Genomic DNA, 18,312 nt, shown 5'->3' on the forward strand with positions numbered 1-18,312 from the left:
CCTATTGTACCTTGTAATAAACAACAGAGCTCTCATCAAGGTGAGAAATGAAACCGAGGCTGTCTTCTGACCTCCAGATGTGCACTATGACAAACACATGCCTGAACTTACACATGCAGGCATGCACAAAGATAAAATAAAAGTGAATTTGAAGATGTATATAAAATGTTTCAATAAAGTTATAATACAAAAAGTGCATAGCAGTACAAAGTGGTTTGAATAAGAAAATGCTTAGCCACCAGGAGGTGGAGCTCTTTGAAATGATGTAGCCCTTAACTACTTCTCAAGCACCATGCCTGCCCTACCTGCTGTCATGCTCCCCACCCTGATGATAATGGACTAGCCCTCTCAAACTGTAAGCCAGCCCCAATTATATATTTCCCTTTATAACAGTCACCATGGTCATGGTGTCTTGTCACAGTATTTTAGAACAGTGACTAAAACACAGTGCAGTGACATTGGATTTGAAGTTTTTCTGAGTCTGATTCTCTCACTTAAACCAAAAGATGAATAAGTTAGAAAGCCATTACAGACTAGCACTAGCAACACTGGTTGAAAAAGAAGGTCCAAATATACACCTGATCCCTAGTTCCTGCTCTTTGGAGAGAGGAGAGGATGGTCACCCTCCTGGGAGCATGGACAGGGGAATTCCCTGGTGCTCAGAAAAATAATACTGAAAGGTTGCAACCTGCCCAGTCACATCAGCATGGGTTGTCCTCACCTCCTTCCCTGCACAAGTATGTGTTGTACACATCCCCCTGGGAAACTCTGGCACCCACATTACAGTAATTACTTTAATGAACTAGAGCACCTTCTTAGCCCATCTAATAGAACTGGAGCTTCAGCTTGCTATTCCTACAAAAGAATACATAACACAAATATGTAGATCTTTTATGGAAAGGACAAACAGAAAACTATAGGTGCACATGAGAGAAACTATACACAGTACATGCATGTGAATGGGCTGGAAGAGGGCGGAGTAGGGTGGAGGAGGCAAACAAGTTTAGAAGCAGGAGTCAGAGCAAAGACTGTAAGGACAAAAGGACAAGAAATGGAATACAGAAATGCAGAAAGACTTGTGGGATGTCCAAGTTCATTCCTCTTCCTTCCTGCATCTTCAGGTCACCAGTTTTACTCTACCAATGAACAGATCACTGCGTATGTGTTACACTGGGAATGGAGTCATGCACACTACACACATTCAAACACTCATGAAACACAACTGAGAGTAGCTAGCAAGTGCTTTATATCACCATGGGATACATGGAGACTGGATCTGTCCCTATGAAGTTTAAGTACTGAGAATACAAAATTTGACTCCTTTAGCTCATGATATGGAAGTTTCATTTTCCTTTCATTAAGAATGTTATGAAAGGAGCTGGAGAGATGGCTCGGCAGTGTTGTAGAATATTATTTTAAGGTGCATTACCTTTGTTTATGCTCTGGAACATATGTTTAATAATGCAAAGATGTGTTTGATTAAATAAAATTCACCTGTGGTCAGGAGGCTGAGTCAGCAACTAAATGACAGGAAGTTGTAGGGAGGAGCCAGATGAAGGATTTTTAAGGAGAGGTGAGGCCAAGTGTGAGTTGAGTTCTTTAGAGGGACAGAGACTTAGTTAAGTTCCCTTGGTAACTTTGAAAGAGTTGGTACCTGAGGGAATAGAATTTACTCGCTGCAGCTAAGGAACAGCTGCCAGTAGCAGCAGAACTGCAGTTGCTCATTACGATAGCTATAGCTTAATGGTAGGAGTGAGAATATGAGCAAAGAGGTCAAGATCATGATGGGGACAACCACTGAAACAGTCGACCTGAGCTAATGGGAGCTCACCAACTTCAGCTGGACAGGGAAGGAAAAAGCATATAGATCCAAACTAGTCCCTCTGAATGTTGGTGACAGTTGTATGGGTTGGGGCAGACTGAGGGGCCACTAGCAGTAGCATCAGGATTTATCCCTATTGCTTGTACTGGCTTTATGGAACATATTCTCTTTGGATGGATTCCTTGCTGAGCTTAGATATAGTAAAGAGGGCCTTGGTCCTTCCTCAAAGCAATGTGCCTTGCCTTCTCTGAGGAGTGGATGGGGGTGGAATGGGGGAAATGAAGGAATGAGAGGACAGGAGGGAATTGGAACTGGATTGGTAAGTAAAATGAAAAAAAAAATAGTTTGATTTCTATTTAAAAATAAATAAATAAGAAAACAATTGGCTCCAACGTGGGACACAAAAATGTTATGTGATGTTTTACTCTTTTGTCGTTTTGGGGGACCCACCACCCAACTCCCAAATAAATCACACACGGAGACTTATTCTTGCTTATGAATGCCCAGCTTTAGCTTGACTTGTTTCTTGCCAGCTTTTATTAAATTATCCCAATTACCTTTTGCCTCTGGGCTTTTTCCTTTCTTACTTCTGTATACATTCCTTCTTACTCAATGACTGGCTGTGTAGCTGGGTGACTTGATATCCTCTTGTTCTCTTGCCCCTCTTCTTCCTCGTGTCTCCTATTTACACTCTCTGCCTGCCAGCCTATCCTGCCTTGCTATCAGCCATTCAGCGCTTTGTTAGACCATCAGGTGTTTTAGATAGGCAAAGAACCACAGCTTCAGAGTTAAACAAATGCAGCATAAACAAAAGTTAACACACCTTAAAGTAATATTCCCATCACAGCTGGTAAGAGCACTAGCTGCTCTTCCAGAGGTCCTGAGTTCAACTGGTGGCTCACAGCCACCTGTAAGGGATTTGATGCCCCTTTCCGGTATGCAGGCATACATATAGCAGAGCACTCATACATAAAAAGTAAAAGAAGAAAATAAAAGAAGAAGAGAAAGGCTAGATGGGGCCAGTGAGATGGCTTAATGGATAAAGGTGCTTCCTACCAAGCTTGAAGACCCGAGTTTGATCCCTGGGAACCAAAAAACAGGAGAGAACCAGCTTCCTCCACAAGAGAACCTCCACACAAGTGCATGACACTTGACCCACCACCCTCCAAAGAAAACTAAAAATAACTATCTGGTATGTGATTCTTCCATTTATTCCTGCATTTGGTTTTGTGATATTGGGGATCAAGCTGAAAGCCTTCCTTACACAGTTGTTGAGCAATCCACCACTTAACCACATACTCATTTCTTCAGTTTGACATTGTTGAAACATAAAGCAGTTTTCCAAAGAAAAATAGGCTCTAAGCTATAAGCTATACTGAACCTTTCATTCTGTTCAACTTTTAAAAAGTAGCCAAATTTGAGAACAGTTACATATGCATATGTATCAGGTTTGTTGGCAAAGTCTTAATGCAGGCTGGCCTTGTAATTGCCTATAAATGAGGACCTTGACCTTCTGCTCCTTCTGCAACCACCTCCCTCGCACTGGGTTCACAAGATGTGCACAGCCATACCCAAGTCTGTGGTGCAGAAGAGCAAACCTATGGCTCTGTGCAAGGAATGCAAGCACCCTACCAACTGATTGGTAGAGTACCAATTATAACCTTAAAGTAAGTACAATTCAAAAAAGATTAAACTGTTACATTCTTATTTATACACTGACTGCTAGTCATTCCAACTGACCCAAGCTTTAGCAAAGAGCTATACTGTTTAGAAACAAAATAAAGCTATCCCATTGACATAATAGGGGTTTAAGCAGGCAGTAAGATAGCTGATTAAGTAATACTCACGAATCTCTGGTATTACAGCAGCTAACTTCTCAGAGAATGAAGTAGCAGTTACATACAATCTACTCTTACTTTGTTGTCTTCTGTAATCACTGCTCATTCACACTCTCAGAGGAAATGCCAGACTTAAAAAACAGAAGCAATGTTCTTTAATGATGTTAAAAGCATTCATTGCTGTTAAAAGAAACATGGTCACAAACCTTGCTGAAGAGGCTGAGTGTTTACACTGGGATTCTGACTAGCTGGCTGGGCTGAGCTACTGGCTGTTGTGGCTGTAACAAGCCGGACATAATGAAACTTGCTTCCAGGCACTTGGATCTGCTGGACATTGGGCGCAGTTGCCAGAGGAATGATGGTCTTAAACTGTGATGTGCTCATCCCTCCAACAGTGATGGTCTGCACAGCCGACTTCACTGCCTGTCAAATAAAGACAGAACAACATGCCTACCATTAATCTGTTAACTTATATAGGATGTGCTAGTAAGCTGCAACTACAACTTGTTCAGAAAGAAATGAAAAAAATATTCAGCTGGAGCTGGGGAGAATATGGCTCAGGGGTCAGCACTCTCAAGAGAACCAGAGTTGGTCCCCAGCATCAACTGCAACTCAGCTTCCAGGGATCCGATGCACTCTTCCAGACTCCACGGGCACCTGCACTCATACGCACAAAACCACACACACACACACAACTTAAAAATTTTTTAATCTTTAAAAACAGGAGAATAACAAAAGTAGGGAGGAGATATGAAAGGGAATGGGGAGGGAGAAAGGGAGAAAAAATTATAATCTCAAAAATAAAAGATTTTAAAATAAAAAATGTAAGAATGCACACAATTTTGTTGATATTAGATAAAATTTATGAGAAAGATTTAATTTTTTACTCTCAGAATTAAAAAGAAAATATAGATGTTTTTACCAAATAAACTAACTATATTGTTTTTCATTGAACATAGTCTAAAGAAGGACCATTCTGTCCCCATATCAGGTTTAGTTGATTCTGAAAGACTACAACTCCCACCACCTGGCCACACAAACCTACAGTGCCAAATACTGTTCAAAATTATTCCAGTTAATGGTTATCTAGACTCTAGACAAACTAACTGATTTAGGTATAACAAATCTAACTAAAATTTTACAAATCATTTCAATAATTTCCTCTCCCAGACAGTAAGCTGACACTTCCCAGAAGTTAACAAAACTTTGGAAGCAGTCCATAAAGCAACGAGTCTCATGAGATGCCCTGAGTTTACATGACTCATGTTTAACACTCACTGTCAACACAAGCAAAGGTGAACTGGAGTGCAGGATAGACACTTGGCAATCTCAGCAATGCAGAGGCTGAGGCCAGAGGTGAGGTTGTCAAGGCTGCTGTGGGTGACACAGTCAAACCCTACTAGGAACAATAGATAAATAAAATAAAGATAGTTTGATCTCTTGTAATCTACTATTTCCTAAGGTATTACATATCCCCACTCAGTCTACAGCAGTGGTCACCAGACAACCAGCATATGGTAAAGAATCTAATTCACTTATTCACACTTTTTCTGTCTTGTAGGGACTCAGGGCAGAGCTCAGAAGTAGAATGCTTATTTAGCAATGGAGAGGCTTTAAAACGGGGTGGGGTAACTGAAGAGATGGTTCGGTAGTTATGAGCACTTGCTGTTCTTGCAGAGAAACTAGCTCACGACCTTCCTTTATAGGGCCAGTTCCAGGGAATCTGCGGGCCTCTTCTGGCTTCTATGGTTACCAGGAATACACACAGTGCACAGACATACAGGAAGGCAAAGCTCTCAGACACATAAAATCTTAAAGACAAAAATTTAGAATTTTTAAGTATTAAACTTCTTTATCTTAAGCTTGAAGCTACCACTCTTACAAGTCATACATAACTGGTTTTAAGCTGAATAAGTCAGCTCTGACTACATTTTACATCAGTACACAAATCTGTCTACATTTTAAAAATACCTATTTATTGTTATTATATATGTGTGGGTATGATGTGTATGTCTAAGTGCACACGGACACACGTGGATGTGGAAGTCAGAGGTCAGGGGGTACAAGTCAGTTCTCTCCCTGGTGATCAACTCAGGTTGCAGTGCCTGTACAGCCAGCACTTTAACCCACGAAGTCATCTTGCTGGCCCTCGTCTGTTTACATTTTGTACATGCACACATATTTAAAAGTCACTGTAATCTCGAATCAGATCATTTAACCATTTTTTGTTTTTCTCTCTCTCTCTCCTTCGCCTTCTTTGAGGCTACATATTTTATGAGCTTTGGGAAAGTTGCTCAGCGGTACAGTTCTTACTTGCCTAGCATGCACAGGAACTAGACTTGATCCTGACATGCTTACACATAAACATTAATATGTTAATTTTGCCACATCTACAAACTTACTTTTATTGTCCTATTTTCTCCATGTTTCTTACTTTACCTTTTGCCTCAAGAATTTACTGTTGGATTTTCTTAAAAACGTGGGTCTAATGACAGGAAATTCAGGAAGGAAGGATCCTTGTTCTTAATATGCATCTAAACTGCTGGATTTTTTTAAAAGATTTATTTATTTATTATGTATAGAGCATTCTGTCTGGATGTTTGCCTACAGGCCAGAAGATGGAGCCAGATCTCATTATAGATGGTTGTGAACCATCATGTGGTTGCTGGGAATTAAACTCAGGACCTCTGGAAGAGCAGCCTGCACTCTTAACCCCTGAGCCATCTCTCCAGCCCTAAACTGCTGAATTATTTTTTTTTAATTTTTTATTTTTTATTATGTATACAACATTCTGCCTCTATGTATGCCTGCACACCAGATCTCATTACAGATGGTTGTGAGCCACCATGTGGTTGCTGGGAATCGAACTCACGACCTCTGGAAGAGCAGCCTCTTAACCACTGAGCCATCTCTCCAGCCCCCCTAAACTGCTGAATTCTTAATCTCAGTTTAAAATTTTTTGTTTCAAGATCATCATATCAGATCTAGGGACATAGTTCAATGGTCAAGAACTTGCTGAACATATGTGAAGCTCCCAGCAAACTGTCCTCTGACTTCCATGCACACTCCGACACACACATAAGTGCACACACTAAATACACTGCAATAAAAATTAAAACACCAGCAAAAAAAAAAGAAAAAAGCCGGGCAGTGGTGGTGCACGCCTTTAATCCCACACTCAGGATGCAGAGGTAGACGGACCTCTGTGAGTTCGAGGCCAACCTGGCCCAGTCTACTCTTACTAGTTTACTAGTCTCGGAGCAGTTTATCAGGAAAACAACATCAAGGCAAGAGAACTGCCAACCCCAGGTTAACCTGGCTATTAGAGAAAACATGAGGCCAGCCTGAGTTACTTAATAAGATACCATCTCAAAAAAAAAAAAATTCATAGTAAAAAGGGAGAGATTACAACTATCATCTAAGGAATACAGGGATCATTAGGAATGACCATGTACAACTCCACAAAAACTGTCAATCAACACAGAATCCTGAATACAAGTAAATTACTATGCCTGGATCCTGAAAAAACAGAAAACCTGAAGAGACCAATAACAAGCAAGGAAACTAAATCAGTTTCCCCATCAGTACCAAATCCTTTCTTCCCGCTCCCAAAGTTAAGGGCAGGGTCAGATAGCTTTCCTATAAAATTCAACTAAAACATTTACAGCACACACCAATTTTGCTTAAATTAGTACCAAAAATAATATAGGAATAATAATGAAATAATAAATATAATAATAATAATTATAAAAATAATAAAGGAATTCTTCCAAAGGTATTCTATGTGGCCAGTATTATTCCAACACCAAAAGCAAGTAAGAATACAAAAAAAAAAAAAAAAACAACCTATGGGCAATTATCTTTGACAAACACAGATGCAAAAATCCTCAACAAAACTACTAGCCCACTGAGCAAGGGGTATAGGTCATTAACACAGTGTTTGCCTAGCAAGTGTGAAGCCCTAAGTTAGGTCCCCAGGACAATGAAACAATAACTACAACACTAACAACAAAACTCCCTAGAAGTATTACCTACAGCACTCAGGCAGAGAAGAGGACTGCCATGGGTTGAATGCTAATCTGGGCAACACAGAGAACTCCAGACAGCCTGAACTTCAAAGTAAGACAGAAACTACAAAAACAGAAAACTCAGTAACTGTATTGCAACCAACCATGTGATCATCTCAACAGACACACAAAAAAGAATGTTATAAACTTAGTAACCCTTTGGAATAGAGATTTCAGGGAACAGAAGGAACTTACTTAAACATATAGAGCCATATCCAAATTCCAAGAGCTAGTTCTGCTATTGATAAGGAAGAACTGGGAACTTTCTAAGAATCTCAAACAAGAAAATGTTCACTGCCACTATTTTTACTCAATGAAGAGCCAAGTAGAACGACCGGGAAAAGAAACACTATACACACTGGGAAAGAGGAAGTCAAATTGTCACTATCGGTAGATGACATGCTCTTTGACTCACCTAACTAACACTCAGTAACAAATGAAGGGTTTCAGGACACACTGTCAACAGATAAAAGGCCAACAGTAGCAACTGTCCGAGACTGAAGTCAGGAAACCATCGCATTTACACTGGCCACTGAAAGAACAAACCCCACAATACTGATGCATATATTTAAGCATGAAAAGTGAGAGCGTTCTACAATAAAAACTATAAAGCATTGGTTATATGAAGCTGGAGCATAGTGGTCAGTGATATAACATGGGCTCAGAACATGTGTGCCTTTGGTTTAATTCCCAGTACCAAAGTATATGTAATGAGCTCACATCGGGTAGGGGTGTGTGCAGGCACACACAAACTTTTTTTTTAAAGACATGATCCCAAGCTGGTGTCAAACTGAGGCTTGGGTTGACCTCCAGCTTCTAGGCCAGCAGCCTCCACTGAGATTACAGGTGTGTGTCACCATGCCCCATTTTATTCTCTACTGCAGACTGAACCCAGGGTTCAGGTACGCTAGGCAAGCACCGCATCCACTGAACACATTCCAAGTCCTGAAAGAAACAGCACACACTGGTCATCTTGCTAAACTTAAACTTTAATTCTAATAGTTCAGTTGTGGTCTTTGTGTTTTGTAATTGCGTATGATTGTAAATGATAGAACTGTGATATGTTTTCATATTCATCTTAATCCCTTATTTCATTTTCTTGCTGGGCAATAACTCAGATCTGCAGAATTGATCAAGTATCAAAAGTAGGTATTACCATTCAACACTGTGCTGGTACATGGAATCTAAGATTTTTCTTCCTTTTCAAATTATGAGTATCGTATTTGTGCAGTTTCAAATTTCTTTTTTTGTTATCTTTTTTTCAAGACAGGATTTCTCTGTGTAGCCCTGAATGCCCTGGAACTCACTTTGTAATCAGGCTGGCCTCAAACTCACACAGATCCACCTGCCTCTGCCCCCCAGTGCTGGGATTAAAGACGTGTGCCACCACCACCTGGCTCAAATTTCTTTTTGCCAAAGTAGAAGATGGGTATCATCAGGGATTTTATGCATCAACAGGAACTGCGGCAATTACACTCTGCTGCTGCTTCTAATTAGTTTTGTGTGTTAAAACACTGGATTTAGGAAATTGAAATATAACATATCAAATAACTCTAAAAGGAATACTATGATTTCAGAACAAAAGATACACTAAAGGACAGAAAACAGGATGAAATTGGTAAAACTTGTCTACAAAATGAGTTCTAGGACAGCCAGGATGGTTACAGAGAAACCGTGCCTTGAAAAACAACAACAACAACAAAAAGTAAAACGTAAAAAAGTAGTGGTTCTCAACCTTGGCAATGCTTTGGCCCTTTAATACAGTTCCTCCCGTGGTGAAAACTCCACAAAAGTATTTCATTGCTATTTCACAACTGAAATCATAAGACAAATATCTGATATGCAAGATATCTGATGTACAAAACCTGTGTGTGAGGGGGGGGAGGTCAAGACCTACAGGTTGAGATTCAATGACCTAAAAAGCCAGGAGAAATAAATAAAACAGAACATTTCATTAACTCAAAGTTTGCATGTCTAATAAATACGAAATTTCAAGATTACTGAAAAAAACACAACAGAAGAAATTTGTCCTGCAGTGAAAAACAGCTGCAGTTTTCAAAGGAGTTGAGAAAGTACTGGCGTCTCAATTTCTACAGTGAGAGCAGTAATTTCGTCTCTGGGATGGAGAAGAGCGTGAGATCTGTCTGAAATGTTAACACGGTTGTCCCCGCCAAAAAATGAATAAGCAGCCTCCCCCAACAGAAAGAAAGGAACTTAATGAAAGAGCCCAGGACACATCTCCCTCTGACAAGCACCACCAGGCTGGGCGGGAAGCAACGGCAGATAAGGACGACAACTGCCGGAAGCCAGTTAGCTACTTTTCATAATTCCACTCAGTGATTCTCTACTCCCACCCACAATGTGGAATGAAAATATCTAACCTAGCCTACAGATTCTAATTTAAACAGGATATAGAAGGAAGTAAGACATTAGTTTTGGGTTGTTTTATTGTGTTTTGTTTTTAAAGAGGGCCCTTAGGTGCTTCTGAAGCACAGACAAACCCGACTCTGACTGAACTCCTTCAGGATCTACATCTTCTACCAAACTGTCTACTACAACTCAGCAGGTCTCCTTTATAAATATACAACCTCTTATTATTCAGAACAGTGGCCCTCAGTCTAAGTGCCCATTTGAATCACTCAGGGGCAGCTTCAAAATCTTGGTATCAAACCAAACTCCAGAGAGAATAAATCAGACACTCTGGGATGAGAATTTCCCGTGATTCTAATGTGCAGACAAGGTGAGGAGCACTGCAAACAGCAGAAGTCCCTGAAGACAGTAATTCTTCCAGTAGAGCTTTCAAAGCCAGGTGTGGTGGCACATGCCAGCAATCCCAGCACTCAGAGGCTGAGGCAGGGCAGAAGGAGTGCCTTGAGTTCGAGGCCATCCTAGGCTATATAGAAAAACTCTGAAGACAAAATAAAAGAATAGCCTACTCTGTATAAATCATCTTAGTCATACACACACACACACACACACACACACACACACACACACACACCAGTCTCGCTGCAATCATTAAGATTCTGCACACAACTTTCACTGTTTCCATCTAAAGTTCTTTCTTCCTCCACTCCTTAAAATTAAACCCTTACTTGTATTTTAGCCCCAGTGTTCATCATTATGCATAAATAAGCTGATTTCATTTGCACGTAGATGCCTACTTAAATAAGTTGTATGAGGTATCATATTTACATATTATATAGAGCAAACATTCAATTTTTTTAAATTTATGAATAATTGCAAATCAAGGAAGAAGCCAGGGACAAAAGATAATGTCTTTCCAGAGTCATAGGGTGGCATCTCACAGCGAAAAAAATGTTTTCTACCCAAGTGACTTTTAAAATAAACCTGCTTTGTATGTTTTTCTACACTGGTATAATGACATTAATATGTCTTAGCAAAGTTAGATACTTACCACCTTAGAATGAAAACAAATCATGAAAAGGTTTCAAATACTTTGCATAAAATGTAGTTTAGCTTCAAGTATATAGACAATATGTTTGGCAGCCTCTAATATTCTTTTCTAGTGCTGAATGGTAGTCAGCAACAACTCACGTCTCCATCAAGAAATGGCTGCTTAGCATTTTATAACTGCAAAACCACTACATGTGTTTATTATTACCCAAGAGTAAGTGTGTTAAATACGAACTGAAGAATAACTAAGTGCATCAATACTTCATTAAAAAAAACTGTATCTATACTTATATGGGCCATAAAAATCACCAATGATTACTCTGTTACCAAGTGTTTAAAATAAAATCTTTACTAGCAAAAACTTATTGCTTGTGGTTGAGGGTGTGCTTGAGAGACACAGAGAGGGGGGATATGAATCCTTCATCACAATGCTTATAATCACACCTTGGAGGCAGAAGCAGGAGGATTTTGAGTCCTAGGCCAATCACCCAGCACTACAGAGTAGATCCAGTATTAAACAAACAAGCAATAAAAGAAAGAAAACAATTTGATTACTAAATTAATTGTGTATTCACTGAGCGCCTTTTATCTGCTTGGGAATATATGAAAACTAAAGTATTTGGAGTTACCTGAAGACAACAAATGCAGCAACCACAGTATTTGGCATTTGTGGCTGATTTCCTTTTTTACCTTATTTGGTGACTTCAAAGGTGAGATGGCTATCTTATTTGGTGTCTGTGTTGTAGGATTTAAAGTTGATCCGATAACACCACTTTCCGATATAGTTATGGTCTTTGATGGAGTTCCAGGAGTAGACTGTGAAAGAACCCTACCTGCAAATGAGAGGCAGCACACCGGGTGACTGTTGGTAACAGGTGAGAACCTTACACGATGGTAACCTACACAGACAAGGACTTTAGTGTCACACACATGACTTTAGAGACATTAGTTAGATCCTAAGGAGTATGGTGAACCTAAGAATTATCAAGAATATGCTCTGAAACATAGCTAAGCTATTTCTATCAGAGTAAGCTTGGGACAATTCAGGACTTTTGCCCCGAGTCTGCTTCAGCCTCTGTACTTCCCTGTTCCACGGCTGTCTTCCTAGCTGTACTTCCCTGTTCCACGGCTGTCTTCCTAGCTGTACTTTTCATGTACTACAGCTGACTTCCTATTTGAACAATTTTTCAGGGAAAATTGAAATTCACAGTTCTACTGGGACACAGCTTTGTTGGTAGAGGGCTTGGTTAGCATGCAGGAAGCCATGGAACTCTCTCTAGAACCTCATCAACCAGGAAAGATGGGACACCACTTGGAAGGTAGAGACCTGAAGATCCAGGTTCATTCTCAGCTACACAGCAATAGGCTAACCAGGAATACATCAGACTTTGACTCAAAAAATAAAAACAAAACTCATACAGACACTTATAAAAAACAGCTACCGGGGGCCAGAGAGATGGCTCAGTGATTAAGAGTACTTGCTACTCTTCCAGAAAACCAAAGCCAGAGCTCAACACCCACATCAGGTGGCTCTGGGCTTGGCAGCAAGTGTCTTTACCTTCTAAGCCATCTCACTGGGCCCTTACTGGGAAAACTTTTTAAAATAAAGTAATCCTTAAAGAACTAAATGGTAAAGGAACAAAAAATTACTATCTCCCAGCAGTAGTTGTACACATCTTTAAGCCTAGCACTTGTAAGACAGAAGCAGATGGATCTCTATGAATTCAAGCCCAGCATGGTCTATAGAGCTAGTTCTAATACAGACATCGTTACACAAAGAAACCCTGTCTCAAAAAAAGAAAAGGAAGGAAGAAAAAAGAAAAGGAAGGAAGGAAGAAAGGAAGAAGGAAGGAGGAAGGAAGGAGAAAAATACTATCAAGAAAAACTCTAACTGTATTAGGGGAGACCAGTAAGGACCCAGGCATAAAAATAATAGTATAACTAGGGGGCAAGTTATAAGTCAATGTAAAAAAAAAATTAACTAAAGTTAAGTATATGTGCCCAGACAGAAATTTAACAGAGAAATAAGGGAACTAACAGATGTTAAGACTCAAACAGACTTAACAGAAATCTACAGAACATTCCATCCAAATATAAAAGGATATCCCTTCTCAGCACCTCACGAAACCTGCTCAAAAACTGCCCACATACTAGCTAACAAAGCAAACATCAAGAGATTAAAAAAAAAAATTGGAATAACCCTCTGTATCTTATTGAATCACAATGGCTTAAAATTAGAATTCAATAGCAACACTAATTCCAGAAAGCCCACAAACGCATGAAAATTAAACAGTGCTCATCAGAATCATCAATGGGTCAAAGAAGAAATAAAGAAATTAAAAACTTCCTAAAATTCAATGAAAATGACCACACAGCATACTCAAATTTAGGGATACAATGAAAGCAGTGTTAAGAAGAAAGTTCATAGCACTAAATGCCTACATAAATAAACTGGAGAAATCCCACACCAGTGAATTAACAGAACAAAAAGAATCAAACTTGCCGGGCGGTGGTGGCGCACACCTTTAATCCCAGCACTCGGGAGGCAGAGGCAGGCGGATCTCTGTGAGTTCGAGACCAGCCTGGTCTACAGAGCTAGTTCCAGGACAGGCTCCAAAGCCACAGAGAAACCCTGTCTCGAAAAACCAAAAAAAAAAAAAAAGAATCAAACTCACCCAGGACCAGATGGCAGGAAATAATCAAATTGAGAGCTGTAATCAACAAAACAGAAACAAAGAAAACAATACAAAGAATCAATGAGTTGATTCTTTGAGAAATATCAATGAAATAGACAAACCTTTATCCAAACAGACCAAAAGGAACAGAGAGAATATTCAAACTAATAAAATCAGAATGCAAAGGGGGACCTAAGAACAGACTCAAGGAAACCCAGAGAATCATGAGGTCATATTTTGAAAACCTGTACTGCACAAAGTTGGAAAATGGAAATGGACAACTTTCTGGATAAATATCACTTACCAAAATTAAATCAAGATCAGATAAACAAATTAAATAGACCTATAACCTCTAAAGAAAGAGAAACAGTCAACAAAAGTCTCCCAACCAAAAAAGCCCAATACCAGATGGTTTTAGCACAGAATTCTACAAGATTTTCAAAGAACTAATACCAATACTCATCAAATTATTCCACACAAAAGAAACAGAAGGAACAATACCAAACTCCTTTTACAAGGCTACAATTACACTGATACCCAAAACAAGAAAGAAAACTACAGATCAATCTCACTCATGAACTTTGACACAGAAATACTCAGTAAAGTACTGACAAACCGTTTCCAAGAACACATCAGAAAAATCATCATCATGACCAAGAAGGCTTCATCCCAGAGATGCAGGGATGGTTTAACATACGAAAATCTATCAATGCAATCGACCATATAAACAACTAACTGGAAAAAAAAATCCACATGCTCATCTCATTAGATGCTGAAAAAGCCTTCAATAAAATACAACATACCTTCATGACAAAGGTCTTGGAAAGAGCAGAGGGATATAAGGAACATACCTAAACATAATAAAGGTAACATACAACAAGCCAACCGCCAACATCAAACTAAATGGAGAGAAACTCTCAGCGATCCCATTGAAATCAGGAACAAGACAAGTCTGTCCACTCTCTCCATATCTATTCAATATAGTTCTTGAAGTTCTAGCTAGAACAATAAGACACTAAAAGGAGATCAAGGGGATACAAATTGGAAAAGAAGAAGTCAAACTCTCACTATTCACTGATGATAGTTTACATAGCAACCCCAATAATTCTACCAAGGAACTCCTACAACTCATAAACACCTTCAGTAATGTAGCAGGATACAAGAGTAACTCAAAAAAAAAAAAAAAAGGCAGTAGCCCTCATTTATACAGATGATAAATAAGCTGAGAAAATAATTATAGAAACATCACCCTTCACAATAGCCACAAATAACATAAAATATCTTAGAGTAACTCTAACCAAACAAGTGGAAGACCTGTATGACAAGAACTTTAAATCTTTGAAGAGACTGATGAAGATATTAGAAAATGGAAAGATCTCCCATACTTTTGGGTAGGTAGAATTAACATAGTAAAAATGGCAATCTTACCAAAAGCAATCTACAGATTCAATGCAATGACCATCAAAATCCAGCAAAATTTCTTCAAAGATCTCAAAAGAATGGTACTCAACTTCATATGGAAAAGCAAAATAACCCAGGATAGCCAAAACAATCCTGTACAATAAAAGAACTTTTGGAGGCATCACAATCCCTGAGTTCAAACTCTACTACAGAGCTACAGTACTGAAAACAGACTGGTATTGGCATAAGAACAGACAAGAGACTCAATGGAACCGAATAGAAGACCCAGATATCAATTCACACACCTATGAACTCCTAATTTTGACAAAGAAGCAAAAAATATTAAATGGAAAAAAGAAAGCATATTTAACAAATGGTGCTGGCATAACTGGATATTAACATGTAAAATAAAAATAGATCCATTATCTATCACCGTGCACAAAACTCAAGTCCAAATGGATCAAAACCAACCAAACTGAACCTCATAGAAGAGAAATACACTTGAACGTATTGGTACAGGAGACCACTTCCTAAATATAACCCCAGCAGCACAGACACTGAGCAACAATTAATAAATGGGACCTCCTGGAACTGAGAAGCTTCTGTAAAGCAAAGAACATGGTCAACAAGACAAAATGGCAACCTACAGAATGGGAAAAGATCTTCACCAATCCCACATCAGACAGAAAGCTGGTCTCTAAAATATACAAAGAACTCAAGAAACTAGTCATCAAAAATATATATATATAATCCAATTTAAAAAAAATGGGGTACAGACCTAAACAGACAACTCTCAACAGAGGAATCTAAAATGGCTGAAAGGCACTTAGGGAAATACTCAATATCCTTAGCCATCAGAGAAATGCAAATCAAAACAACTCTGAGATTCCATCTTACATCACTAAGAACAGATAAGATCAATAACACTGATGACAACTTATGCTGGAGAGGATGTGGGATAAAGGGAACATTCCTGCATTGCTGGTGGGAATGCAAACTGGTACAGCCACTTTGAACATCAGTATAACGATTTCTCAGAAAATTAAAAAACAACCTTCCTCAAGACCCAGCAATACCACTTTTGAGTGTACACCCAAAGGATGCTCAATTGTACCACAAGGACATGTGCTCAACTATGTTCATAGCAGCATTATGTGTTATAACCAGGACCTGGAAACAACCTAAATGTCCCTTGACCAAAGAATGGATAAAGAAAATGTGTTACATTTATACAACAGATTACTACACAATGATAAAATGACATCTTGAAATTTGCATCTGTATGGATATAGAAAACACTGAGTGAGGTAACCAGACCCAGAAAGACAAATATAATATATACTCACTCATAAGTGGCTTTTAGACATAGAAAAAAAAAAACAGCCTACAATTAACAACCCCAGAGAACTGAGACAACAAAGAGGACCCTCAAAGAGACATACACGGATCTAATTTACATGGGAAGTAGAAAAAGACAAGATCTCCTGAGTAAACTGGAAGCATGGGGATCATGGGAGAGGGCAGAAGAGGAGGGGGAGGAAAGAAGGGGAGCAGAGAAAAATGTATAGCTCAATAAAAACAGTAAAAAAAAAAAAAATAAGTTAAGCATATGCCAGGTGTGGTGGTACATGCCTTAAATCCCTGCACTTGGGAGGTGAGTCTGAGGCCAGCCTGCTCTACATAGTGAGTTCCAGGCCAGCCAGGGCTACATGGTAAGACCCTCAAAAACAAATAAACTGCAATGTAAGGTAAATACAAGACAGAAATAATCCATCCTGATGGGAACACATATAAAAACAATTACATGAAGACACCTCATTAAACTTCAATAACGTCTAAGAGTGGCCAAGAGGTGAGAGGAGCAAGGCAGTCATGAGGGTGGCAAAGAAAGCCACTCCAAGCAAGAGAAACATTGCTAAGACCCTCAGTTCCAAGAGAGCATGACCTAGTTGCTATCTCTTAAGGTAAGTTAAATAGGTTTGGGCTGATAGGAGGCAAAATAAAAAGGATATAAAGATCTTAATGGCTAAGACAAGACTGTCATTTGAATAAGTCAAAGCCAAGAATAAATATTTTAAGCATGATGTGACAAGATCAATTTTTTTTTTTTGAGAAACCAACTATACATAGGTAAATCAATTCAATAAGGACCCACTCATTTAAAAAGAATCTTTAACATTTTGAAACAGCATTAGGTACAATAAAAAACGATGTAACCTACTACTTATAATACGGGACAACTACTTTTGTAGCTTAAAATGTGATATATAAAAAATGTAGGCACTATATAAAAGAAGGAACTAAGCTGGGCATGGTGTAAATACTCACAACCTCAGTCCTTGAGAGAAAGACTACTGTGAATTCAGAAGCCAGCCTGGGCTACAGAGTTAGCCAGGCTAGCCAGGGCTAAAGAGCAAGATCCTACCCCTTCCTCCACAAAAGACAAAATTATCTCTGCAAACTGAGCTCAGCACCAACAGTTCTAGCAACACGACGGGTATCTATCTCTATGCTTTTGTCAGCAATTGCAAGGCAAACCGTGATTAGCTAGTGACATATGATAAATGACCCAAGGACCGAACAATGGCATCCATGGCACTAATTCATGCTGATCAGGGAGAGCTGCACTGTTGGGGATTTTGTCGCTGTTTTGTATTAGTTCTGTATCTCATGAATTGATACCACAAGGTCTTTAGGCATAGCCAACCTTTCTACTAACTGAACCACAATTCCTAACAGAATACTTGAAGGTTAAATAACAAAACTGATATAGTTACTTATGATGACACGTTTTAAAGTATATAATATAAAGAACTGGGTCACATTAGAAAGTACTGGTAGATGTAATACGGCTTAAATTCTGTTATTATTTAAGTAACTATCATTTGGTAACATGACAATTTTCTGCTCACAAAGAATTGTATGTGGGGGCTGGGGAGGGTGTTCAGCCAGAGGCAGTAGGTTACAATTTCCCATCTTGTGTGTTTATAGATTTTGTCTTGTGTGTATGTATTTGTGTATGTGTTTCTTGTGTTTTCTGTTGTTTTGTTTTTCATTCTGGTTTATTTGCTTTTTGTTAGCCTACTTTTCTA

General features: G+C 39.0%; 1 protein-coding gene across 1 annotated transcript in view; it reads right to left on the minus strand.

Moving 5' to 3' along the window:
* Lin54 (lin-54 DREAM MuvB core complex component) overlaps nt 1-18,312 on the minus strand; it is a 58,753-nt gene that overhangs the window by 16,771 nt on the left and 23,670 nt on the right. The window contains exons 4-6 of the mRNA XM_050155670.1: nt 11,835-11,977; nt 3,867-4,083; nt 2,879-2,904 (exon numbers count right to left, since the gene is read on the minus strand). Of these exons, the coding sequence (XP_050011627.1) occupies nt 2,879-2,904; nt 3,867-4,083; nt 11,835-11,977 (386 nt within the window). The remainder of the gene's footprint in view (nt 1-2,878; nt 2,905-3,866; nt 4,084-11,834; nt 11,978-18,312) is intronic.

Source organism: Alexandromys fortis, unplaced genomic scaffold, assembly GCF_014885135.2.
Source record: "Alexandromys fortis isolate MF-2015 unplaced genomic scaffold, M_Fortis_MF-2015_v1.1 scaffold_87, whole genome shotgun sequence".
Lineage (NCBI taxonomy): Eukaryota > Metazoa > Chordata > Mammalia > Rodentia > Cricetidae > Alexandromys > Alexandromys fortis.